The following is a 27,429-nucleotide window of genomic DNA, read 5'->3' as shown; positions in this document are numbered from 1 at the left end:
GGTTAATGCTTCTTCTCAAAGCACGACTACTGGTTTTGTTCCTTGGTTAATGCTTCTTCTCAAAGCACGACTACTGGTTTTGTTATGTCCAAGTGACTGTAGAGGACAGGTCTTGTCCTTCCAAGTGATCTTAAATAGATTAATTCCTGCTTAGGCATGAAGAATCCAACAGTCCTGGTGCTGGGGGGTTGGTATTGTATCTCTTTAAGCTCCCATCATTGTATTTTGTAAATGTACCACACTCAGAAAATAGCTGCTTTGCTTCAGTAGGGAAGCTGACTTCGCAGAGACCCAAACCTGTTCATTTTGGTCTAACAGCTAACAGTTTTTTCTGTCAAAAATAAAGAACATGCTTGTCCCTTAGCTTTATTCCATTGTAGAAAATCCAAGTAGGATTTAGAATCCTGGTAAAGCTATTGGGTAAAAGCCTGTGTCTTCCAAACAGCAGCTTGCTTTTCCTCTGTACCAAAAATGGTGTCAAGAAAAAACCTTGTTGCTCCTGTTAATGGGGGAACCACGTTTTGGAAGAGCTGCAAACCAGTTGTGATAAAATGCAGGTTGATGCTTTGGTACTCTGGTTTCCCTGTTGCAGCTCATGTCAGAAAAGCAAGAGACGTTTCCCTGTTCTCCGTCTCCAGTCCAACACCGGGTGGTGGTGGCTGTTGTTGCTGAGAGCAGTTACAGGTCCCCAGAGAACGATGTCTTATTTTTCACTAATCTTTGGAATGTGGGGGGTAGGGGAATGGTGCTGGATCGAGTTTGTCTGAAGCAGGTGGGAACGTAAGCCCAGCTGGCTGGGGAGGGAGGACCTCAGGAGATCTGCAGGAGCGGGGATGGGGCTGACCTAAAGCAAAACCATGCGGAGGATATGAGGGCAACGTGTTTTTAAAAGAGCCCAGTTATGTGGGGGGAAAAAAAAAAAAAGTGGGACGAGCATGGGTTCATACTTGGGCTGTTCCTTCATCTCCAGAATTCATCCCACCCAGCAGCATTGACTGGAGAGGTCAGGTATCCCTTACTACGCTATTATGTTTTAGAGCCCAATTTAGTCCTTAAAGTCGTGTCCGTCCGTTGTGTCGTGTGTCTCTCCCCACCCCCAACTTCCAAAACTTCCATCCCTATCAGGCATATATTAGAATTTTGGGGTATTATGTAGCTCTTTGAGACGAATTAGAATAAGGACATTTTAAAGTTAATTTGGCACATCTGTTTATGATAGTGAAACTGTATTATTAACATAAAATATCAGCTCCCTTTGGTGTTCAAAGTATTTAACTGAAATGAGAGTTAAGCTGTTGTCTAAATCTTATTGCAAAGCACTATGGAAAAAGTTACTCTTTGAATTCAAGAACTTGCAAACCAGGTTTGTGTCACCAAACACTCCTTCGTTTTCCTGCAGTTTTAAAAACAAAAATTGCATTAGATTTTGAAGTCTCATTTCAGAGGTTTTTTTAAATGTTATTTAACGCAACTGTGTTGTATCTTCCTGTCCATGGGGACCTCCTGGGTTATTCTCATGGCAGGACGGGGCCGTGTGGTCCGTCTCTGCCACGTAACCGGATCTTTGCACGTGTGATCTCCTGCGAGGTTGCGTCCTGCAGCATCTCCTCCATTAAGAGTCCATGTCCATCAAAACCAATCCAGCCTCTTGCCAGCTCCATACTAGTGGAGAAAGGTTTGCCAGGACCCACCTGTAGATTAGTTGGACTGTCCTGGCAAGGTGTTCGTTTAGTGTCACTCACAAAAACTATGCCAAAAAAAACCCAACTGAGTTTGTCTTTGATGATTATGTGGCTTTTCATAAATACAGGGGTTTACTCCTGATTTTAATACTTTGATTTTCTGTTTATAGCCCTCATCTTTTGAAACTTTCAACCCTTATAATTATCTTGCATTGTGTATTTATGTTTTAAACTCAAAGGATTTTGGTTTTTTTGTAACTTAGAGGTTGTCCATGTGGACTCATAGCCGGGGGCCCTTAGCGGTGATGATTATATCTGTATGCAGAGCAGTGTTCAAAACCAATGTTGTGTACTAAAAGTAAAAATACAGAGATGGTGATCTGTTGATACTCTTTTATGCCAGCTGGACTGTAGGAAGGCTCAATGCAACTAATCCCAAGAAGGCATCTCCAGGCTAATAAAAGCTCCTATGAATACATCAAAATTGTAGTCATATTTGCAATGTCACATCCTTCTTGCAACCAGAATAGAAAAGTGAGGAGGGAAAGTGTCATGGTCTTGACACCTGGCAGTTGTGATGGCTTATCAGGGCATGAGCAGTTGATATAAAATAAGGGATTTCCAGGTTGTTTTAGCTGGCGTTAGGAGGCTGACCTTGATGTGCAGCTGTTGTATGAGCAGGGAAAAATGCAAAGGTGACAGAAAATTGCGTTGCTGGCACTCATTCAAGTTGCCTGAGCATGGCTTCAGGGAAACTGAGGACTGGAAACGTTTTACCAAGGGAAGAGGAACCAGAAAACCTCTCCGTGGCCGGGGCTGTGGTCCTGCTTTGTGGGGGGTCGGGTAGACTTAAATTTTCGGTCACCTTACCAGTTCTGCTGTTGTGCTCCAATACACAACTTACCTTTCAAGCCAGACTAACAAATGGGACTCACACATAATATGACTTTATCAAGTTGAATTACTTTATGGCATAACAGGCCTGTCCAACAAATAACTCTGGGGATACATAGATATGTATAGATATAAACATAGCAGAGTGCAGCTGCTTTTAGTATAATCAAAAAGTATAAATGCTAAAATTGACTACTGAGGTTTTTAAACAGCTATTTAAGAATTCAGTTATTTCAAAACTATTTTTAAAGATTCTAAAAGCTTCCCCTTCCCCTGCCATAAAGTGTAGTAACTGCTGAAATACATCCTGCATTTTTAAATGCCTGTTTTTGCTTTTTCACAATCTGCACAGCTAGACTTCTTTTTGCTTTCAGCTGGCATAAACCCTGTGTACTCAAGCATCTATATTGATGTGCCTGTCTATTGTTTCTAATCTGGTCAGTTGATCAATGAAGACCAGCATGTAATTAATTGTGTAATATTGTACACAATGTCCCACTCTACATTTATCCAGATGGATTTGTTTCTTGTTAACTATAGCTGCTTTCCTAAACAGTTTCAAGAGGATATAATGGTTTTGTTCTTCCCAGCCTTCCTGTTTTTTAGCTGACAAATAATTTTAAAGGGAAACAATTTCATAGAATATTCTTTTTCTTTTTTTTTTTTCTTTTTTCTGGATCTCTTTCTTCAAACACTTAGTATTTTTTATATTTTGATAACGCAGTCCAAAGTGAAGGAACTAATTGAAGATGCACAATTTGGTTACTATTTCATTCAAATGTCTGTGGGGTCACTAGGAGAAATTAAAAGCCTACTTCTATCCTGAGGACCTCACAGATTTCATTTGCAGTGAGCTGGGGAGAAACTGGAAGGAACAGCAAAGGAGTCAGTCAGCAGTTTGCCCCATTTTCAGTCTGCAACAGGGACTTTTTGTTCTGCTGTGCCTACAAGATAGGTGATGGTACTCAAGGAAAAGTTGCATCTGCCTGACCTGTCCACTATGATGTTCTACTTCTGCTGTTTTGGTTCTCATGCAGATGGAGGGAACGAGGAGCCACCAGACCGAAGACAGGCAAGTGTAGACTCCCGTCAGAGCCGATCTGGGCAAGGTAAACGTTAGTGTTGTTCTGCCTCAGTGACTCGTTTCTCATTTGTTCACCTTTTATATATACATTTTGTGTTTTTCATAAGACTATGTAATCTGACGGAGTTTTGTAACCATTGTTATTATCCACATAGCTACAAATTTACTAATATTCACAAAACAGACTATCTTTGTGTAGTTTGAAGGAGTTCAGACTAACTCATGGCGCAGCACAGGCGTACCTGTGGAGCGTACGGCATCTTCATTTCGCAGACGGAGGGACGGAGCTTTATGCAAGGGCGGTTGTTGGAGCTGGTGGTGTAAGAAGGCTTCAGCGTATACCAGCCCAAATCAACAGGCCGTTCGGTGACCGCTTGCCTTCTCCCCCTGGTTGCAGAGGGGAGAACCCAGCAGGTTCTCAATAACCAGGTTATCCTTCCCCTCCCAAGCCCCACGATGTGATAGAGGGGGGACCTGTGTGTTCCTGACCTGGGGGCCGAACAGCCGTGTGTTACGTCTTTTGCTTCGTTGTGTTTCATCCTACAGGAACAGGGCAAGAGGTCCCAGGAAGACCTAGTAAAAATAGGTTTTATATTATTTAAATAATGATTCTACAACCTCTTTTGTTCAGGATCCATCATTCACAATAGGCTTCGTGGTTAAAACCACCGCTAGAGCTGTGTAATGGGGATTTCTGTCACTGACAGCAGCAGCTCTTAGATCTGTGCTGGCTTACGTGTCCTTTGAAGTAGCTTACTTAAAGTTTTAAGCATTTGCTCATTTGTGAGGGTTGTGAAAACACTGGTATTTTCACACAGCTCTTGAGACTAAGAAGCATTTTTTGGAAGCATGGCTCTTGTAGGTGCTATGTGCATTGACTTATTTTCTCTTTGGGATTGCAGCAATAATTTTCCTTTCATTTAGGTTCACGTCTGTTGTTGTCATGGTGTCCTAATGACTTATTATGGAGACATTTTCTCCAGAGCATTGTTCTTTTTTGGCAGTATTCCAGTGTTGCCTGGGCAAAATTATTGCAAGTGATTGAAGCCCGCGATCAGAATTAGGGGGATCGGAATTTAGAGTTAAAACCCTTGAAGCCCTGTGAAATGTCAACAGCTGAAACTGCTCTGTTAACATAGGATCTTTTTATTAGTATTTTAAAATTTATTGTTTAAAATTTTCTTATTTCAAAACAGAAGAGTTAAAATAAAATTAGGAAGAGTTAAAATAAAATTAGGAAGGAAGAAGGGAATTTATAACTGCACATACTCCGTGATAGCTCGCATACAAGTAGCCTTTCTGTGCTTCGAGAATACAGAATGAATGGTTGCTCTTTTCCAGACAGTGTTAGCTCAGAGAAAGTTGCTGTTGTGTTACTTCTGCAGGCTGAGCCTTGGCCGCTCTCTCTGCCGTTAGTCCCTGTGATGTCCTTTCATTTGTGTGGGTTTTGTCCGTTGGTTTGTTGTTACAAGATACAGCAGCTCAGATGCAGCTGCTGATGGGAGTTGCCTGCTGGGTTTCCGTACGCTTCTTTCAGACATTGTGTTCGCTCAGGTTACGTTTCAGCCTATTTATTCAGCATCACGGCTGCTGTGGAAAAGTACCAGTTTTGGGCAGAGGACATGGGGCTTTTTTGGCAAATACTTACTTGCCAAAGAATGACCAATCTCTGTTTGCCTCAGTGAGTATGACTCTAGGAATTGCAGTTAGCTAGCAAGAAGTTGCAGCATGAGAGGGCGTAGACGGAGAAACAGGTAAAAAAATACTTCCAACTGCTTGGAGAAACAAGCTTCTGTGCTAAATATTTCCATTTGGATCAATGGATGCAATTGTAGACGCAGGCTTTCTGCAGTGTAGAAGTCTCTTTGCTCTTTAGAAGTATTATATTTAACTTTGCCCTGGTCTGTGTCCGTAAGTTGCTATCTATCTGCACATTTTAACATGTATTTTTCATAATGATGGGTTAAGAGGTTTTATTATGCTCAGATAAACCAGCCAACCGAAATGAGGCAGTCATCCTACTTGTATTTAAACTTCCATGTTGCCGGGTGTGATGCCCAAGTATTGTACCTGTCTGTAAAGCTTTATTATCTTGGAAAACTTGAAGAAATAGTTCATTAGTTCAAATACACACTTTGCAGTAGCATTTTATTTAAATATATTTTATAGACAAACTTGTCAAAGTTCCAGTTCAGCTGTGAATGATCCCTAATTTGAGGGTTTGATAAACCCAGTATTCTTTCTGACTGGAACAAATTTAAAACTGTTTCAATTACCTTGCTTGTGTGTTTGTTTACTCCAGCAAGGATGAGAGAAATTTTGACATCTGTGGAATGAAAATAGTACCTTGTGGATATTTTGTGAGTTCACTGATTTTGTTCTGAAGCATTTGAATTTTAAGAGGGAAAACACTCCTGAAAACTTTGCAAAGATATAATAACTTTTACTTCTATATAAGATACTGCCCCCAATTGCCCTTGGTTTTAGGTAAAGATCGGCCAAAGATACTGGGAACTTACACCATGGTAACCAGTGAAATGCACAGACTTTTACGTCTTATGCAGACCTTAAGTCCCAGACCTCACAGTTCCCTCAAACCCCAAAATCTGGCCTGAGGAAATCTGAACCTTGTTCTTAAGAATCAAAATCAATGATGGCAAATCTTTTTTTTTTGTGTCTGGCGCCAGATGTATTTTGAAAAAACGTCGTAGCTTGTTTCTGTCGAAGCCAATGCCGATTTTGGCACTGATGCCGGTTTGCCTTTCCTGGCACTCGCAGGTGATTATGAATAGGCTTGCAGAGTCAGCAGAGGTGTTCAGCTTGCAGTAACCCTGGAAAAAGCAAGGCCCTCGATCAGCTTACGTCAAGTAAGCTATATATGGAGCCAATAATTGCAATTGGTGATGCACAGCTGGAAGAAGTCAATTTTTTTTGCTGTATTAGCAGCATGCTATCATATTATGCCCTCTTGGAAAAAATATGCCCAACTGCACTAACAGAGCCACTGCATCTTTTGGATGATTAGTAGGAAAAACTTAGAAACAAGATCATCAAAATTGAGATTTTGAGCTCTGCTGAGCAGTAGCACTGTGCTGTGTGTGGGGGGGGGGTGTGTGTGTGCAAGACTTGGGCTTGCTCTCGAGAGCACGTGCGTTTCTCCAACATACCTTGTTTGTCCTGTCTGCCTGATGTGCTGCCTAATGTCCAATGGAAGGAGACCTGAGAAATGGCAGTGTTCCTACCTCTGAAGCTGTGGTCGTTGTGTGTAGCTCAGACGTGTGTCAAGTGGGAGACCCCAGGATGGTGCTCGGCTGGCTGAACGCGGGTGGGTGCAGTGGAGCTGCCTGTTGCCCTCGACTGCCTTTGTAGCCCATGGAGAGGTCATGGATGGAGTCAGTGGAGTGTCCAGGCTGGGATTCTTCTCTTCCTGAACCAGAACCCTAAAACATGTCATTAGATGAATCTTGTCCTAAACTCCCAGCCTTCTAGAAGCTCTTCTAAACAGCTTGCTTCGGTGTAGACACCTCTTTTGTGGACACCAAAATTAGATGAGAGGAACGCATTTTCAGCACACCGAAGTACTGCTGGTGTGCGTGATTGAAGAGGACTGATGAAATGCTTTGGAGATGGGCATAAGCACAGACTTGATGTCTGTAACGAAGCGGTGCTGATGGTAGGTGGGTCACAGTGGCACATGGCAGCTTCACTTGGACGGGTCTTGGGTTGAGAAGCAAGGCTGAGCTGCTGCTCATGTAGAAATGGTAGTAACTGCAGGGAAAAGGTGGTAAGGCAGTAATTCTAGTTTTCTCTGACTATAGCCAAATATTTTTTTTATATATACACACACATATATATATATATATATTTACGTGTATATCTATATAAAAGGCATGATATTGTCAGCAACAGCATCTTTCAATAAAAAAAAAAAAAAAAATACAGTGAACTGTTCCCCCTTAAAGGGATGTACTCCGTTAGAGCATTTCTGTGCACACTTAATTAAAGCAGCATGAAGTGAATAGAAAAACATCAGTGTCTGGCTCATAGTTTGTGGCAATAATGACATTCTCAGATGAATAAAACATATCGAACTGTAGCATACTTACTAGAGCATACTGAAGTTAAAAAAAATATCACCTTTGTAAGGATTAGGTTTTGAATATGTGTTCAGTAAACTACTGGGAATGTGGCAAGTGTTCAGGAAGCAAGTGAGTAAAAGCTGTACCTTGAACTGTCAAAAATAGCGTATGTGTAAAGTGTGTTAGCGTTTGGTTTCTTGTAAAGAATGATACAAAAATGCTGAGATATTCCTGAAAGTTGGCATCAGTAATAGATGGATTTTAGCCACAAATGATGCTGCTACTTAGCACGCTTCAGGAACTTGTCCAACATTTTTGACAGTTCTTTCAGTCTGGGTTTTTCCCCTGATCATAAACAATACGTTGGGTTGTTCACATTGTTCTTTGGATGTCTGGAATAAAGTTAGTCCGTCGTCACCTCTGGACATTACAATATTTGAGCCATTTACCCTTTTGTCTTCTCCCCACTTCTGTCTGTCTACCCTTCTGTCTAGCAGTTAAATTTGCTCTTTTAAACATGTTCTCGCAAGCCATTGAGAACAGCACAGCTATCCAATGGAAATCAAATAATGAATGCCTCTGTGGGGGAAAAACATCAGTAGGCACTAAAAACTAAAATCCATCTCTTAAAGGTGTATCAAGTGTAGTCTTACATTATCTGTAATGAAATATTAATGCTAACAGTTTTAAGTTGGTTTTGCAGAAGAATTATTAGTTGTCTGTGTTAGGTTGTTAATCTTATTGACTAGAGGTGGGGAACCACGTGTTCTTGACCCAGAGGTTTCCATATTCTGCAGCTAATAGGAGGAACCTTATGGCTCCCAACTCTCATTAATATTTATTGCAACAATTAGCAATATGTGCCTTTATTGTTCTATCTCCACTTGTTGTCGTGTTATTTGGTGTCTTCCATGTGGATCTGTGGTGACGTGACCCCCATACAGGCTTTGTGCGTCTCTGGGTGCTTCTGTACGTTTGTCAGGGAAGTTTGTTGTTGGAAGTGGTGGCTGCTTTTGGAGGCTTTTGCTGTTCGATTTTGTTTGGGGTTTTTTTTTAGGCTAAAGGTCGTCGTGTTAAAATTTAATTCAACTGGCAGATTTTTTTATTAGAAATCTGCAAGCAAAATGCACAAGAAACTATCAGTAAAAGGATGATTGCTTTGTTTGAATTATATTTAAAACTGGTGACTCTAAGACTCTGAAAGTCAAATTAAAAAAATGAAAATAAATTCCTCGTGCTTATGCTGTTCATAATCTAAAGACATGTGCTGAGATGCTGTTCCAGAAATACAGTTTCTTCAAGGGAAGTGTCAAGACCGTGCAAGATGAGCAGGAGAAAGCAGCCGTCCCTGCTCCCTGCGGGGCTGAGAGCTGCGTGCAGCGAGGTGGCTCTGCGGCTGGGCTCGCCCGAGCCAGACCGTTCTCTGTCTAGGAATGATGAAAGCGGGAGACTCCCTTGTATTCTAACCAGTCCCTTTTTATTTTTGTATTCCCATCAGGCACCTCCACAGAGAACGACTGTGCTTTTGAACCAGACTACGCTATTCCGCCACTCCCAGTGACCGAAGGTATGCAGCACATTCGGATTATGGAGGGCATGTCCCGCTCCCTTCCATCCTCCCCCTTACTCACACATCAGTCTATCAGTGTTCGGCTCCAACCTGTGAAGAAGTTAACTGGTAAGGACTTTAAATAAAGTTCAGTGGGGCTTTTAAGGTCCGTTGGTGCAAAAATCTGTAAGAAAACGCTTTGAACAAGCTTCTGTGTACAAGTCATCATTTGTTTATTATAGCAGCCACTTGAGTGAAAACCAGGAATGGATTGGATTTCATGCTGACAGAGAAATCTTTCTATTCTGAAAACGATGTTTCTGTTTTACAAATATTCTCTAGTTTTCTGAGAAATTTCTAGCAGACTGTATTTCATTTCCACTTTGTATTGTGGTTTATGCACAGTGGAAGTGTTACAGTAATTTTAAAGAACTTTATGCTAAAATTTTGAATGCCGAGAGGATACATCAGAAAAAATGATAAACTTATACAGCAGAGCGATTTTTTTTTTCATAGTTCATGCATATTTTTAAACTGTTTATCTAATCTGCTGGGATTGTGGTTTGAACACCTAGAGGTTTTAAAGTAGTTGGATTTTCAAAAGCACTTGGAGTCTAGCATCCGTGTAAAAGCCTGACATCGTATTTCTACTGGTAACGGTTTTGAGAAACTTGCTTCTTGCCTAAAATCTGACATCCCTCCGTGCCCATCTTTAAAAACGATCAGCCAGTGTACTGTGTTTGTACTGAGAGAAACCTCCAAAGATAATTTTCACCTGATATTATCTGATCTAGTGTAACAAAAGGGAGCTCTGATACACTTTGTACCTTTTGTTTTCCCTGCCCTCTGGTGAAATGAGAAATTGAAAAGGACAGGAGGAAGATTCCTGAATCGTGACAGAGTCACTTTGCAGGATCTCATGGTGGTCTGAGCCTGTCAGTAGCAGTGGAGCTCAAGAGGTGCAAGAGAATCAGGCGGAAGGAGTTTTAAAAGGACATGAAAATAGTTTAAAAGGGAAGTTTCAGTGCCTTACTCAGCTGTCTTCAACATGAGTTTCCCATCACTAAGAACTTCTAAAGTGTGGCTGACGTTCTGCCTTAAAATGTGAAGGCCTAAAACAACTTCTTAGTGGAAATGAGAACAGCTATGTACTTCAGAGGCTGCTTCTTCAGGAGGGCCAGTGATGTGACACTTGGAGGATCTGTGGGGTTTTATGGTTTTGGGGGTTTTTTTGAAACGCTTTCCTTTTTAAGAATATCCTTCAGTTTGCAGTCCTGAGTCAGGGCTGTGCAGCTGGATGTTCGGAGCTCCTTTCTGTTTGTCCTTCAGCATTTTCTTCTCTTTTGCAGAACAGCTAAGAATTATACTTTACCAGAGTAGCTGCTAACACTAGATTTTTAAAAGTTCAGTTTCAACTTCTAGAATCATAAAATTCAGTAGTGGATTACGAAAGTAGTTTCAAAATGCAATCCATTTCAGCTTAGTGTCTCTAAAACCTTGTTATTTTTTATTGTAGTTATCGGTACTTTCCTCCAGTACGAATACGTTGCTTGCAGCACTTCGCGGGGTGGAAATTGTGTGTGTGCTTGGTTTGTTTTCTGGGTTTTGTTTTTCTTTTTTCTTGTCATGCCACACAATAATGGGTAGGTGTGGAATCCACAACCTTCCTGCCACAAAAAGCATAGGTTATGAAAAATGACAAAGATAATTCAAGGCTATTTTTAATTCTCACAGCATGTCTGTACATGTTTAATTTATTGACTAATGTATAGCTAGTTTGTTCCTGCTTTTCCTGAGTTTTCTCCCATGATCCTCACATTTATCCAGTTCCCTCCTCCTTTTAGTTTTTGATTTACTTGTAGTTTTCTTCTTTGTTTTGTGTGGCTTCATTAGTAGAGGCAGGTAATATTAGCCAGTTCCATAGACCTTTTTTCAGTTAGGAAAGGATGAAAAGCATTGTGTTTTACAAATAGTTTAGGCCTTTGTAGTATCTTTATCTTGTTCATTATCCTTCTGTCCCCTTCTTTTGACTATAATCCTTTGTGTTTATATGATCTCCTGTTGGATCTCTGAGTAACGTTATATTCATGTATTTACTTGAACAGTTCATTACTCTTCTCTGAAATACTTGCAGAGGGTTTTTGCTGTACCCCATGGAAAGACCAATTTTTCTTATACCGCTGCAGCTCCATTTCTCTAACAACTTCCAGCTTGCTCAGCAAGCTGCCTTGGTGTAGATCTGCTGGATTTCTGGCTTGTCAACAGACATTAACCTCCTCCCACTTCTCAAATCACAACAGTTCATCCTAGCAGATTAAGCTCCATGTATTCGTAATTATCTTTTTCTGGGTGGAAACAGCTCAGACTCCATTCAGCTCCAAACTTGGAAAGCTTTTGTTGGAGTTGGTGGGGCTGCTGTTTGGAGTGTCCCACTTGTTCCTCAGAAGACCAGATATTGAAATCCCAGCAGTGGCTTTTGCAGGTAGTAATGCAAAGAAAAGGATTGTGATTCATACAGACTTTAGGGGTTTAGGCAGTTTGCTGAAATGTGTGCTCAAACACCGGTGAGGTGGTCTTGTAGAGCTGTGCTGTGGACATTCAGCTGGTGAAAATGCATACGCCTCTGTCGGTCTGGTTTGCAAACTATATGCGATGAAATCTAGGCCTGAACAAGATGTGTACAAACCAGGAAGACATCAATAAAATGCTGATAATTGTTATTACACAAAAGTAAGAGAAGAAAAGCATAGGCTCCTGGTTTTGTTTGGAGGTCCATTTTGGGGCCACACACAAGAATCTGTTGGAAATTGATTGGGAAGATGACTACGTCTGTCTTCGACTTGCATTCTTTTCCTTTTCCATCCGTTTTAAATATCCTGTTCCGGCTAGGCTGAATCTGGTATAGCATGAAAACACGTGATAATATTTTGCACGTACATGTCTTGATGACTTCAGTGCAGCTCCTGATATACTTCGAATTCGAAGTGTGTTTCAGTGCGTTGGTGGATTAGCGTGATTTTTAAAATTATTAGTTTAATTTACTGTAGTTATTGTAAAAGGAAGGTGTTTATTTTACATCCTCATGCAGTCATTGTAGGAATTTGTTTGCTTTCATTAAGGTAACCTGTAAAGGAACTGGGAAAGTAGTGCTTTCCGCTCTTTGTTATTCACAGTACTTACCACGTTTCTTCAACTATTCCTTATCATCTGACTCTCTCATTTACTACTGATCTGAGAGATGTAAAAGGCAAAAAAATCCCTCGGCAGCAGAAAGAATGGCTGTTGAATGACTGACCGTTTACTGTATCAGCAAATAAAAAGTTGGGTTTTTTTTCTGGTGGACTTCGAGTGGCTGTTTTTAAAGACCCTCTTCATTTTTATTCATTAGTAAAACAGCATGATCTGTAAAATAAAGAAAATTTGGTTTTAATATTAGATTCGTGAAGACAAGTTCACAGCCTTACGCTACTTTTGGATGTGTTTCTTCCCAATTTTGACCAATATCCCTCTCCGATTTTACAAAAGTCTTGTAAGTGCCATCGTAGCATACTCAAAATCTGGTAGAATTGATAAGCAGCTTGGTTTAAAAAAGCTTCATGTGACTGTGGGAGCTTTCAGATAAAAATAAGCAGCCAGCAGTTTGACAGTAAATGCATGGAGACATTTCACAACGTCTCACTGGCTGTGATGGTTTCCTCTTCTGCTTTGTCTCGTTGTGCTGTCCAGTTGTTAATCCTACACAATAACAGCAGTGATTCCTTTTGGAAAAGGGATGAGGGTGATTCTGGGAAACTGAAGTATTACAAAAAGAGGCTTTTGTCCGTCTGACAGTTGCCACATGGATTTTTCAAAGCGACCTTCAGAGCATAGAAAATTGTTGAGAAATTATCCAATTGTAGGGGCTTTTTCATGCTGTTAGCTTCTTACATACATTTGTGTGTGACTAACCCATTCATGTCATAATTTCCATATCTGCGGAGTAGTTGGACAGCGGAATAGTACTATCTGTTACATAAAAAACCTTTGTTGTCTTGTATGTTTTTTTCTTTTTTACTAAAGATTTAATTCCTAAAACCATTTGCAACAAAACATGACTCCACCAGCTTCTGCATTTATGCTTTCTGGAATTCTTCAGAGATGAAAATTTGAATACAAAAGACTTTTTAGGCTCTTCACAAGATGATTTTCTCACGTTCGAGGGCTAAAGTATCTTGGGTCATTCTGGATCTGCATGCATCCATTCCAGTGTAGTAGGGTAGGTCGTGTCAGCTCTGATGGGGAAAGCAGCTACCGAGATGGCCCTTTTTTATGGGCATCACGGTGTGTCACGCTAATTTGGGGTTTAACTTAGTCCTTGAGAAAGGAAAAGAAACCTGTATGGTGCAGAGAAACTTGCCCAGTAGAAACTGCGATGCTATCTATCTATTTATTTATTCATCTATTTATAATATAATCTTTTAAAGTTCTTAACCTGGCTGATTTGTAAACAAGTCAGCTTTTCATCCACAGAAAAGTTCAAATGTCCACTTTTGCTAAAAAGCAATAGGAACATGTTACACAGTGTGTTAAGTTTCTTTCCAGAGGAACTGAGGTCACTTGCTAGCCTGTTGATATCTGGGTTTTCTATGTATGGAGACTGGGCTGGATTCAGAGGTTGATAAATATTCAGTATGGTTGCAATTTTCACTCTGCTGAATAGTCTGGTGATTAAGAAAAACTAAGGTCATTGTGGCTCTAAAGGGTGAAGTAATAGTAAGCATAAGTAATCAGCTCTCCCTTTCCTGCCTGTATAACCTATTATTTAGCAGTGGCTAAGAACGTATTTTAGATTGGCATGTTCAACCTCCGTTTATGCTGTTTTATAATTTTTTTTTTAATAACAACAGTGGCTTTATTAGCAAATGTAATGTGAAAAATACATAATAAAAAGAAAAAAAACAAAACAACCCGTACCAGCCCAGGATAAGTATGTACAAGACACCATTTTGATTTTTGTCTGGAATAAAATCAGCACTTAAAAGTTATCATGCTTACTGCACAAAGAGAACAACCGTTTTCAAAACCATTCGGTTAAATATTCTACTACACATCAAAAGTGTATCATTGATGACTCAAAGCCATGGCTGCAATGAAAATAATGCTATAGCATTGTATACCTTCATTCAGGAAAGCACTGCTTTTCAGGAGGGTGCTTATAGAGATGAATGTATCTAAGTGCTTTCCTGAATCGATGCCAAAAATAGTAACCCAGCGTTGTATTAGGTTAAAAGATGAGATATTGGGCTGAAAGAGTCAGCTACCGATGCTTTATTCTATTACTGTGGAACCTACCACATGCAAAGGGTTTGCACAAAGCCCAGTGCCGCACCTAACTCCTCCTCGGGAAAGATTTTTAATTTACATGCTGTAAATTCATATGCGCAGGGATAATTTTATTCATCACTGTACTTGGCTATTTCTGTTTTTTTCTATCCAGTGACAGATTGCAAGCTTTAGGATTCTTTTAGAAAGAGCATGTGTGTGTGAATGCCCATACATAGAGGAAGAAGGGGAGAATATTGACAAGAAATTTAGGAAGTAAATCATGTTTTTCTAAGAGTGGCCTAGATGTTTAGGTTTGGATTCTCAAAGGCCCCATTCCTCCTGTATCCAGTGTGAATTAGATACTTCAGCGTCTTCAAAGACACGGACCTGAGGAACTGGTTTCATTGCAAATCACCTGCTTTGAGGACATTCCTCCCCTCCACTTTCAGAATCTGGGAACTTTCCCTAAAATTAGACTTCATAGAAACAAGTAGGAATGTTCCTAGGTATGTTCAGGCAACTAATAGCATCCTCTTTCCTAAAGAAAACGTGTACTCTTTAACTAGGTCCTTCAAAGATGGTGGGAGCAGAGCTAAGCAGGCTGGAGACTCGCTCTTCCCTGTGACACCAGTGGGGACCCACCACTGTGGTTCTCAACACCCTCCAGATCCAGCCGAGCTGGGGACACCCACGAGCAATGTCCCCTGTGCCACCATCACCCGTGTCATTTGTAGTGCTGGGGTCTCGTCATCACCCCATCCTTCTGCAACCTTCTTTGTATTTCTTGGGAATAGCCATGGGGATTGTAATTTCTTCCTTCTCTGTATCCTCAGCAAATGGTTGAATATTCTTGACGCTAATTGTAATTGTGGGACTAAGCAAGCTGAGATCTCTTTACTTGAAAATGAATTGTTTCTTGTTTAATGGTGACAAACCCAGATTAATAATCGCAGCCCTCTGGGACTACTTATTCTCTTGAAACTATTGCACTAACTCAGCTGGGTGTGAACGTGAGAGATGGCGAGGCAGCTGCTTTAGGTGTGTGAGCGTTGGGCAGAAGCTGGCTGTGCGGTACATGTTTGTTCAAATAAAATAGGGTAATCAATGCAAAGGATTTCTAAAAGTTTAAATTTCGATCGCCGAGCAGAGACTTCAGAACTACAGGGTTGTATCGGCTTTTGGGGAAATAGTTGCAGTTCTCTTGGTCACGGTGTATTGTCTATTTGAGCATGAGCATTAAGCGAAAAGCATCTGATGATGAGTGTGTAGAATAATGTGGTTTTCCCCCTCTGTGTTACAGCATGGAATATAAACCTTGGTCTTATTTACAGCTTGCTATGGCAACTGTATATGAATTGGCTTTCACTGCACTGCTTTATCTGGAGATGCTTTAGGGGCACCGCCAGCCTTCGTTGCACAACAGCGACTGGCTCACAGGTTAATTTGGGGATATTTTCCTGTCTCTTGGAGGAGTGGCTGGATCTCTGGTTGGTGGCACTGCCGCTCAGGCAGTCAGCCACCTGATGGTGCTGCAGTTTGGTTCATCTCAGGCTTGCTCCCATAAAGACAGAGCTTCTTACCTGCACGGAGCTACCTGATATCTGTGGGTCTCATTGGTACCCTTGTTTTTCACAGATGTTAGTTTGGATCATCGTTAGCAACCTGCCATTTCCCTTAATAATTTCAGTTATTTGAAAACGCTGCAAAATCATGTTGTTCTGTTGTGTTTTGGTACAATGCTCCCAATGCAAACGTGTCTTGGATTGATGCAATTGTGCATGTGATGATTTGTGCCGACTGCTTCGGTCTGAACAATGAAACCTGTCTCCAACCGAGAAGGGGATGCTGCAGCTTTAAAGCATCCGAGGGCTTACAGCCTTTTAGTATAAATTGTTCCCAGAATCCATGTCACAACTCCTTATATGGTGCTGCTTTTTTTCTCTTAGTTGCCTAGACAACAGCAGCACTGCACCATTCATCAGCTCTGGTCCTGGGCTGCATTGCTAGCCCTTCAGCTTACTCCAAAATGTTCAGGAGAGCATCAGCGAATCATTCACTCCGGTATACTGCGCCATTATTTACCTGTTCTTCCAGCAGTTTGCTCTAACAAAAGAGCAAATTAAACTGCGCCATAGAAAGAAACTGTAAAAATACTTCATTTTTCCCCCAAGGGAGGCGTATAGTCTACATTTGCTGCAGCGTTCTGGAAGGAAAGGCTCTTTAATGCCGAGAGACTTAACGAGGAGAGAAAGCTCTGTGTCTGTAAGCTTTTCCGAAATCATCTTCGAGCCTGCTCCCTGGGGACAGAGAAGATGCAGAAGTGATGCTTGTTAGGGGCAGTAGGCACCGCAGGGAGGTGGTGGTTGTGCTTTTGGGAACGGAGCTTGACATCAGCAGCGGGAGGTGTCACCTGTAACATCATCCTGACGTTGTGAGCAGCAATATGGAGCTGGCGCTAGGGAGAGGTGTGGACCAGAGGAGGATCTTCACTGAAGTGCTGCTCTCAAGGCATCGGTACCCGTGAATTAACAGGCTTGCTGAGTTCCTGCTGCAAGATCACACGCTCTCAGGTGATGGGGAGAGAAAACAAAGCCTTGTGAGTATTTGGACAATTTGTCTTGCGTGGACTTTGATTTAAATTGTGTTAGGCGTTCCTTGGCCTCCTTTAACTCTGCAGAAAATCAGTGTAGAATAAGGGGTTCTGATGCTCCTAGTTTACAAGGAAGCCATTATTAGAAGGTGTTTAGTATCGGTAAGGGTTATGCTGCTTGGGTTATTTTTCTTTTAGTTGTTGTTGCAATACTTTTACATAATCTGAGTTTGTCACCTGCTTGCTAGGATGTGCAGAATTTCAAGTACAAAATATAAAAATCAATGTGCAGTGAAAAAATTCCACTTTTCAGCATTGCTAAAATAGAACTACTGCGGAGTGAGTTGAAAAATACTACAGATACCAAGAGTGTTTTGGTTTTAAAATTTTAGAACAATGGAGTTGAGATAGGGTTTTCCTTTTGTACTGCAAAATGACCACAAATTAGATTTCAGTGGATTATAAAACCCCTGTGTGCTGAGGGAGAGATGTATTTCCTTCTCACTAAAAGAGTGAGATTTTTAATTCAATGGTACTAGAAGAAATACAAATATATAAACAATCGGTTTTGAGGTATAATTTGAGGAAGGGGCATTCGAGTGCCTAGTGCTCATGTTGCAGCTAATTTTTGAGGGGTGTTGTGCTTAAAATTGTTGGTGTCAGGACAGACTTTCATCCTTTTTAGGGATTTTTATATCACACTGTTTGCAGTATGCTTACATTTCTTTTTATTGCTTTCTTTAAGTGTCATACTGTCAGCATGACATTGATCTGAAATTCGTGTTTTTCATGTAGGAGTGGAGGCTGGATTGGAGGCCCACTCTTGCATTTCTGAAGTGCACAGGAATGACAAGGACTGAGTTATCTGTAAAGTGCCATTAGACTGAGGGGTTTTTCAAGATGCGTGATGTATTTTTTTTCTGGGCATAATTAATTTTCCATTTAATTTTCCCCAACGCATTGCAATCTGTGGCTATCCAGAGGTTTAACAAGTAGAAAACTTGTATTTTGCCAGAATTATTGAGTCGTCCCTTTTAAAAAAATGATGTAAAACACATGCACACACAAAAAAGCAACATTTCATGGTGGTTTTGGCACCTGTGTTTATAGTCCTGCCTTGTACTCTTGTGTGGCAAACCCTAACATCTCCAGCAACAAAACCTGCTGGAGAAGGAGGATTCTCTTTCATTTACAAAGATGTATGCTGAATATTTTTTTCTTCTTGTGTCAGTTCTTACTATTCATTTTTGGGATGCTTCATCCATTATTTTTGGACTTGTGATTTGTTTTGACAGGTGTGTACTTAAATGGAAACCAACTGGGCTTGCAGAAATAAAACAGGTGGATGAATGTGTCTCTGCATGTACCCACATGTGTGTATTTATCTTTATTAAACAAACATAACTATTTAGGTGAAATGGGTAAAATTCCCACTTAAGTTTTTTGGGGCTCCAAAACTGTCCCTGAAATTTATACAGATAAATAGTGCCTCTATTTGTGACTTTTTGAATTAAACCAAATCCTGTGTTGAAGGCTTTTCTTTTGTTGGATACCTGTCAAACTTGTGACATTTCTGCCTTAGTTTCAGGATGGTTTGGATGTAACTTTTATTTTTTAAATGGAGGGAAGGAAAAAACTGGCCTGTCATATTTATTGGTTTTTGAAAGTCACTAACCAGTTTTAGCATGGATTTTCCTGAATGCTGCTTACAAGACGAACCCTATTTTGTCTTGTTTTGACACACAACTGCCTTCCATATTGACAGAAATCATAATAGAGATATGCAGAAAATCCCACATGCTTTCCCTTGATGTTTGCTTGTGAGATTGCCTGCCTGCCTACCAGGCCTGCAGAACCTTTATAATTTGCTCTTCCCCAGGATTTTTTTTTGCATTGAGGCTGTTGAGCTGCTCAGACTTGCAGATTCTGGGGTAAACATGTCATCATAGCATTATAGCTGGGAAAAGGTGATAATAGCTTTTCATTTCAGATATTTGTATAGATGCTTAAACAAAGGGAGAAGCGCAAAGGTTTATGTTTAGTGCAGATAACATTAAAACGACAAGCAAAATAGCCTTGAACCTCCATGGCTTTTCAGAAGCTCAGAGCTAGAAGTGTGTCCTTATTTCACACTGGTGCTGCACAAAATGGAGCATCTGTCATGATTACACTTCTGGTGTGTGAGAATTTTAATTTTTAGACATAGCTAGGAGGTTTCTATAGCAAGAGAAGGTGGTGTAGGAAGCCTCCTGTGGAGTTAAATCAGGCCATTGCTCTTCCCTTCGCTACATCTTTCCTCCTGCTCCTAGAGCATGCCCTTAAAGTTGTTCTGTGCACTTGAGCGTGCTGCTCCTTGTGAGCAGAGGGGTCTTCACAGGACACACTTTTTTGGAATAAGGCCTTATTTCCAATTGGGCTGCTTGTTTCCTAAGAAAAAACCCTCATCTCCAACGGGGCTGCTTGTTTGCTAATCCTTTCCTTCTATACCAACGAGACAACCTGTTTTGGAAAGTCTTTTTCCTGTGTCCTGCGTGATGACACTGGGTTGTTGGGTTGGGTTACTTGTCCGAAGACCGACCATTACTTTTGCAAAAGTTAATTTCTGATGTGATCTGTAACTGCTTGCCGCTAATCATGTAGGAAGCTTTGGTTGGGCTCATCAAGACTCATGGTACTGCCAAGTTTGGAGTGATGCCACGTATTAAAAGTTCCTGCAGCACATGTACAGCATTATGATGGGGTCACATATTGCAGAGCTGCATGCTGGGTTTTCATCACAGATCCCTGACCAATGCCCAAACCAGCAAGCTGAGAACTGAGATGGGTCATTGGCTCTGGACCGTTGCTTTGGCACGTGCTATCTCTTTCCTTGCTCTGTGGTGACTTGCCTTGAGTAGCTGTTGGTGCTGTGTAATTCCATTCCTGGATATATTGCTGATTTAACAACATGCATATGATTTGGAGTTGTATCAAAGATGTCTTTAGCCCAACATTCAAGCTGTGTTCCCATATACCTGCATGCCTTCTGTTGCCAGAAACCTTTACCAATGATTCTTGCACCCCAAAATATGCAATAGTGTAATCCATCCCTTTTCCATGCACTTCATTAAGAAATAACATATTGTTTGTTACCAAGATATGATTCTTGATTTACTTCCAAGTACATATTGTGCGTATACATTTCTGAATGAACTGCTTTCTTATGCCAGCATCAGCTTTTTTAATAGTTTAAATAATAGCCCTCTAAGTACCCAGTTTCTTGAACAACAGCTACAGCTGATAGGCCTGAGATTTTTATACTGCATGTGGAGATGGGCATTTTTTCTGTCAACAAAGAAGAAACATCCTACAGCTAAATGAAATGAGAAAACAAATTAACTCTAACGGTTTTGAAATGGTAGTTTGACCAAAGAAAAAAAATAATCCTCACTTCCAATATTTGTTTGGTTCAGTACCTTTGTATTTATTAAACCAGATATGCAGGGTCCTGACACGTTGTCGTGGTTTAACCCCAGCCTGCAACTAAGCACCATGTAGCCGCTTATTCACTCCCCCCACCCAGTGGGATGGGCGAGAGAATTAGAAAAAAATAGCAAAACTTGTGGGTTGAGGTAAAGATGGTTTAATAGGACAGAAAAGGAAGAAGGCAAAAAAAAAAAAAGGAATTGGAATGTACAAAACAAGTGATTTACAATGCAGTTACCACTCGCTGACTGATGCCCAGTTAGTTCCCAAGCAGCGATCCACGCGCCCCCCCAGTCCCCAGCCAACTCCCCCCAGTTTATATACTGGGCATGACGTCCCATGGTATGGAATACTCCTTTGGCCAGTTTGGGTCAGCTGTCCTGGCTGTGTCCCCTCCCAACTTCTTGTGCCCCTCCAGCCTTCTTGCTGGCTGGGCATCAGAAGCTGAAGAGTCCTTGACTTTAGAATAAACACTACTTGCAACAACTGAAAACATCAGTGTGTTATCAACATTATTCTCATACTGAACCCAAACCATAACACTATACCAGCTACTGGAAAGAAAATTAACTCTATCCCAGCTGAAACCAGGACACATGTGCCATGTTGTAACTGAGTGCCACTTCTTTCATAGGACCCACAGGTCTTCACGGTCCAAAATTGGCTGGAGCTTGTGATGTGTGCCCAAGCGCCTCTTCCCCCAGGACTTTGTCCCATGCAGACGCTGAGACTTCTGATTAGTTGTGGGGGAGCATCTTGGCTGAAGATTGCAATATAAATGCCTGGTTTCACAAGTGATTTTGAAAGGGTTCCTGTTGACTTGTTTGAAGGAGCTCTGCGTGTAACAGCAATTGCAAATTGCATTGAGCCTGATGCCTCACCAGGTGCTATTTTAGGTCTTGATAGTTGACTGTTCTTCAGGATTTTTTAGACACACGATTATAATTTCTTTATCCTCTCCTTCCATCCCCCCAGTTAGAAAAGATGCTTTTGGAATCGTGTTCCCGAATCAGCCTGGTTATACAGGCAAGAGGCAAGGCAATGGGAAATGAAAATTTTCTGAAATATTAGAGCATTTCTAAAAGCTTTTCTGTTTGTGTTTTGCACAGTAGAAATGAATGATGTGGATCTGTACCTGTTGCTGGTACTGCTCTGGAAAATAGACAGATTCTTCCTGCCTACTTAATCTGAGGGCAGGTTGCATAAGTGGATGAGAATGAATAACTTCACATTGTCTTCTAGTAAAGGAATCACTGCTGCAGAACATATGGGCTTAGTTTTATCTTGTACCATATTTGTTAAAAGTTTATTTTTGGACAGAAGGCATTTATGCATGTATAAATACATTGGTGTGCTGAAACGTTCTTTTTGATTGCCAAATACCCAGCACTGCTATGCAATAGCCATCTAAACATTGCACGTTTGATTTGTTTATACACACAAGATTAAATTTCTGCTTTCATGTTTGCATCAAAGTAGTACTTAGTATATAGCATTGTGTTATAGTTTGGTTTCAGAAATAAGTGATTTTGCACTATAAATATTTCATTATGTGATAATAATGCAGTTATAACTTAGCTTTGTGTCAAGTTTGTTCTAAAGCTGTAGTGCCCTTTGTTCTACAATGTCAGATACCATAAAATTTAAGCAGAGGAAATGTATTGGTCAGCTATTGTAAATCTGGATTGGCAGATGCTAATTTAAACCTAACATTGTTCTCTCCCAGTGTTTTAAAATTTCGCCTCTTAAGAAAACAAAGACTTGTTTATGTACCTTTGTTTTCAGCAGGATATATTTGAGTATCACGTTAGTTCATGCAGAGGTGAAAGATGTGGACTGTTGCTTGCTCTTCTACATTCTTCTGGGTTTGCTTGTTATTCTTTTACAGTGTTTCTGTGATTTTTCTCCATAAATGTAACAGACAAATTTTTTGTATACAGATTCCTGTCTACCCTATTTCTTTAGGAAGCAAGACTTACTCTTTTCTTTCTGTTCAGTGGTAGAATCTTTCAGATCAAGATCTATTTAGACAAGTTGGTGGTTTAAGTTCTTTGTGTGTTTTTTTTTTTTCCTATTAGAATGTCCAATTTTCTATTTAATGAGTACATGGCTACAGAGAACAATTTCTCAGTTAATTTAAACAGCCCCTTAAACTTTAGGTTTTGTCGAAGGTTTGCATCTTCATTTAATTTAACAACAACAAAAAAGACTAAGCACTTTGCTTTCTGCAGTTTTTCCTAGGGCATGCTTTGAAATTTCTAGAAACAGTTTGAACAGGTGAATAAGCTTGTCCAGCACTTTGCTCATAAGAGCAACGGTAATACGAATCATGTAAATCTGAATGACCTATACCAAAATCCAGCCACTTGCCAAGCTGAGCTTTTACTATAACCACATATTTATGAACAAATGAGGTACTTTTTAAAAAGAACTAAATGCAAAGAAAAATTAGCTTCAAAACCAATCCACTGTCCCCCTCCAAAAAAAACCCCCAGCACTACCTTTAAATAAATTATGATGAGCACTGTAATTTTGTGTGTTCTAACTGTTCAATTATTATTATTGGCGATGGTGGGGAAGCTTTCACATTGTAATGCCCAACCTGAAGACTTTCCAGTGACAAATACAAAAACCACTGGGGAATTGCTGTAGATGTGCACCAGAACATTGCACCAGGTAGCATTGATGTAGAGAAGGTTGGTACCGCAAGAGCTAAGGGCCAAGGCAGTGAAGCTGTCGGACTTAGTGGGATTTTTCCTGTTGTCTCAGCGGCATTCTTAGAGCTTTTGTATTGAATTTCTGTCTCTCTTTGTGTTTTCTGATTCTGCAAAGTATCAAACCTGTTTAGAGGGTTTGAAAGAGGGCTGTAAAGGCAGTTTGCCTTGCTTGCTTCTCCTGATCTGCTTCGGAGCCCTCAAAAAGGGCAATAGGAGAGTGCGAGATGAAGGCATCAGCGCTGCAAGGAGATGGGACAACTATCAGATACTGTGAAAGCTGGACAAGGAGCAAGTGTAGATGGAAAAAATGATGCTTCAATTCAGAGGGGGAGAAAGAACACTCAATTTGACAAAGGATAAAGATAAAGCGGAAAAGGGAAGATAAGGCGCTGAAGATGTAGAGAAAGAACGGAGGCAGGTGTGAGTTGGGATAAGGCAGCACTTCTGAGGCAGGTGACAAAACAAGTGTTTGTTCGGGGAGTTGCCTTTGTGGAAAATAGCACGCTCGGGAGCTTGCAGAGGAGCAAGGGTATCTTTGATCCTTTCATCGTGATGCCTGACTTTAGAATTTCTGATACGGGTGGGAAGATCCTCAGCAGAGGAAGGAGGAGCAGCAGCCGTGCCCGCTGTTGCCAGTTCCTCAGCTGTCGGAGCTGGACCAGGCATCGCTCTTGCATTACAGGATGATGTTTAATTTCTTCTCTCCCCCCGCTTTAACAAATCTGTACCTAACGGAGCTTGATTCTTATCTCGGGCACAGAAATGGCACCTATGGCTGTATTTTGTAAAATCAGCCAGCCACCACAGGTGTTTAGACCCAGGGATGGATGGTGTGTTGTGGAGGGAGTTGTGGTCCTGCATGTCTGAGACGAAGAGCGCAGCTCCTTGGTTTGGTACCACTTGCAGCTTGTGGAAGGTTGAAAATTGGAATTTCTACAAGGTTTTTCTCTGCAAAGGTGAAGCCAGACTTAGGAGAATACAGGTGGGGGTTGGTTTTTTTTTTTCCCCTGTTATACTTTTCTTTTCTTTTTACCTTCTCAGTCATGGAAGTGAATAGGTGTAAGTGAGAAAATGTTTCTTGAAGGAAAGCCACCAGATTGGTACATTTCTTTCAAGAAATGGTCACTGGCCTTGTTGAGTGCTCTGACTGTCACTTCTTCAGCTTAGAAATGGGCACTGAGAGCACTGTCTTCCCAGCAAAGTTAACGTTATTTTTACTTAAAGGACTAGACAGGACCCGGTCCTTTGTGGGACATCTTGCTGCTGTGGCAGGATGCACATGCCACCAAAGCCTCGTAGAGATTGCTGGGTCTTAAATCCCATTACACTGAAAAACATTGCTTGCCTGTGTCTGCCTGTGTCATTGACAGAGGCAGGTCCAGTTGGTCTGCTTCTAACTGTCTGTGTTCACACATATAATCACATGTTCATTAGATAATGTAATTGAATCATTTAAGCGTGCCATGTCTCCTTGTCCCTGTTCCTCTGTGGAAGGAAAGGCTGATGAGCAGTCATCGCTTCTTAAAACAGAAAGTTCTAACAGCTCATTTACTTCTACAAGTAAATAAAGAATTTTAAAAGGAAAGAATAAACTACTGAAAACTAAAGGTGGCTGAATAGCAGCAATTTCCGTAGGTAAAAAAACACCTCGCAAACACAGCATAGTACAGTTTCTCAAGTGTTAACAAACAAGTTCAGCTAATTCAGGCTTGTGTCTTGCCAGATAAGCAGCTTCTTTTTAAGGATATAATATTCTGTGAAGCTCCTACCAGCAAAGAAATATGGATCCTAAATACAGTTTCATATCAATTGAACAATTATGCATACGTGCCAGTGTAATTACAGGTCTGCCTTTATCAGCTAAACCAACTAAATTAGTTTTAGCGTAGCAAAATTTGAAAGGCTGACACATAAATAGAGTCACCTTATCTATTCACATCTTTTGCCTTAATTTTAAATGCTGTTATCAAGTATTGAATTTATATTAGCTTGTACGCTATGTAGTCCTGGTCATAAACAATGGTCTTGTATAGTGAACAGGATCTAGTCTCATATGTGCTTTAACATGGGATTACTTGGGCTTTGAATGGTAGGGTATTTTACAATTTAGCCTTCTCTTTTATCATGGTTACAGTATCTTGGCATGATCTTAAGGATATGGTGGGAGAATAAATTAGATTTTGTTTACGTGCAACTTAGGCTTACTCCTGGCTTTGGCCACTGCCACTTCTGTTCAAATTTAATTTGACTATATAATTTGATACCTACCTTTGATCGTTCTTGGCTGCTTGTAAAATACTTAAACAGCTTTCTTGCAGCAATGTCTAGAGTGAATAATTCCTTTTAGTTGTTCTTTTTTTTCAGATCCCTTCCAAGCTTAGTGCAGTTTTTAATTTTTTACTGCTATAATAACAGGGGAGCACTAGAATTCAGAACAGCCCAAGCTGACACGCAGCCGTAGCAGAGGCAGCGGGTACCAACCTCGTCGGTACAGACGCTGCAAAGAAAGAATGACAGAGAGGTGTGTCTGTCTCCGATGGCAGCAATGGTAGAGCAGGTCGTAAAAACACACTGTGACAAAGCATGAGGAGGAGAAGGTGTTCAAGGATGCTGAATTACTGTCTTTGGTGGGTAACCCTCTCATTTATAACTTCCTTAACACCATGCGGCTGAAAGGTGGTTATTATGGCATCAAGTACCAAAAAGGGCTCTGAGGGAGCTCTGGGAAACTACAGACCTGTTGGCCTGAAGTCTGTATGGAGCAAGTTAATAGAAAGCGATCTGAAGGGCAGAGTTAGTGCTCACCTGAATAAACAGAATAGATTAGGAAAAAGTTAACATGAGTATTGCCTAACTGTGTTAGGCTCCACCAGTCTGTCGGGATGTCTTTGGAAGAGTCATCACCCGTGCGGAGGGGAATCCAAGTTTCCCCTGAGCTTTCAGAAATGAGGTCAGCAGTGCAAAACTGGGAGGTGGTTTTTCAAACTGTGCAGTTAATTTGCAGGAAGCTGTGCTGCAAGGTGTTGTAAATGCTGAAAATCTATCTCAAAAAGTGTCTGGTTATATTAAGGGAAGATGAATTTGTTGTGGGCTTTGGGGGATAACACCTCTGGCTCAAAGTCCCTGCATTGCAATGTGTGAGAGACTGTACGGGGCGCTCATCATCCCCCTTTTCCGTGCTCTTTCCTAGGTGTCTGGTGTTCTTGCTGAGCCCAGTGAACCCGATACTCCCATTCTTACGGGAAGGACAGCAGTTCACAAAGGCACACCATTTCCTGACTCTCCTGTAGCATCACAAGCACTAGAAAAAATGCTGGTGTAATGGGGTAGGAGAACAGTGATTCTGAACACTTCCTAGTTTAATGTGGCTTCACAGCTACATGTTGTGATTCAAATTTTATTAGTCAAATCTTAGTGTAAACAAGAACAGAGAGAAGAGCTGTGCAAAAGAGGAAAACATACGCTACCAGGAAGATCAGCCTGATTTTGGAAGTGGTTATATTACACTTGCTCTTTTCTTCTGTGGGAAGAATCTTCAGTTAAATATATTTTCTTTTTTTCTAGTGGCTTGAGATAAATTAAGCTGAGTTAAAAGTTCAGACAGGTTTCTACAGCCTGGCTTGTTCAACATGTACAATTTCAAAAAGCCCCATAAAACAAAAACCCCTTGTTGGGACGCTGCAGCAACCAGGCATTTTTTTCTCCAAGGTTTGTCTTACAATCAGCTTCATATTGTGGAGGAAAATGTGCTTGCTTCAGTAGTTGTTTAATTAGTTTCTGATTTATCTCATGAATGTTTATCTTGAAATCAGAGCATTGTGTTTTGATGAGTCGGGCTTTATGTTTAGAAAACAGTGAATTGGTTTCTTTCTAAGCAGTGAATTAACAGGGTTACCTATAGTTTGAGTAAAGTGACGAAGCTCTTGGCTGCTTTCTTTAGAATAAATGTCCTGTACGGTATATCCAGGTCTTTTTTTGACAGTTTTTCTCATTTTTAGTGCCAGTGCAATATTTGAGTTACTGAATTGCTGAAAAAAGAACTCCAGGATAGTAGGAGATTGAATG

At 40.8% G+C, this 27,429-nt stretch overlaps 1 protein-coding gene across 18 annotated transcripts in view; it reads left to right on the top strand.

Annotated features, from left to right (window-relative positions):
- Positions 1-27,429, top strand: part of TANC2 (tetratricopeptide repeat, ankyrin repeat and coiled-coil containing 2) — a 288,324-nt gene that overhangs the window by 123,673 nt on the left and 137,222 nt on the right. For 10 of the 18 annotated variants that reach the window (XM_069786690.1, XM_069786691.1, XM_069786700.1 and 7 more), the window contains 2 exons: positions 3,614-3,685; positions 9,238-9,417. In XM_069786690.1, coding sequence (XP_069642791.1) covers positions 3,614-3,685; positions 9,238-9,417 — 252 coding nt within the window. Of the gene's footprint in view, positions 1-3,613; positions 3,686-9,237; positions 9,418-16,624; positions 17,189-27,429 lie in introns of those variants that run through there. The other 8 variants (XM_069786702.1, XM_069786699.1, XM_069786703.1 and 5 more) reach the window with 4 other exon arrangements.

Source organism: Haliaeetus albicilla, chromosome 7 (assembly GCF_947461875.1).
Source record: "Haliaeetus albicilla chromosome 7, bHalAlb1.1, whole genome shotgun sequence".
Classification (NCBI taxonomy): Eukaryota; Metazoa; Chordata; class Aves; order Accipitriformes; family Accipitridae; genus Haliaeetus; species Haliaeetus albicilla.
Note: the sequence above shows the minus strand (reverse complement) of the source record. Positions and strands in the feature narration are given on the sequence as shown.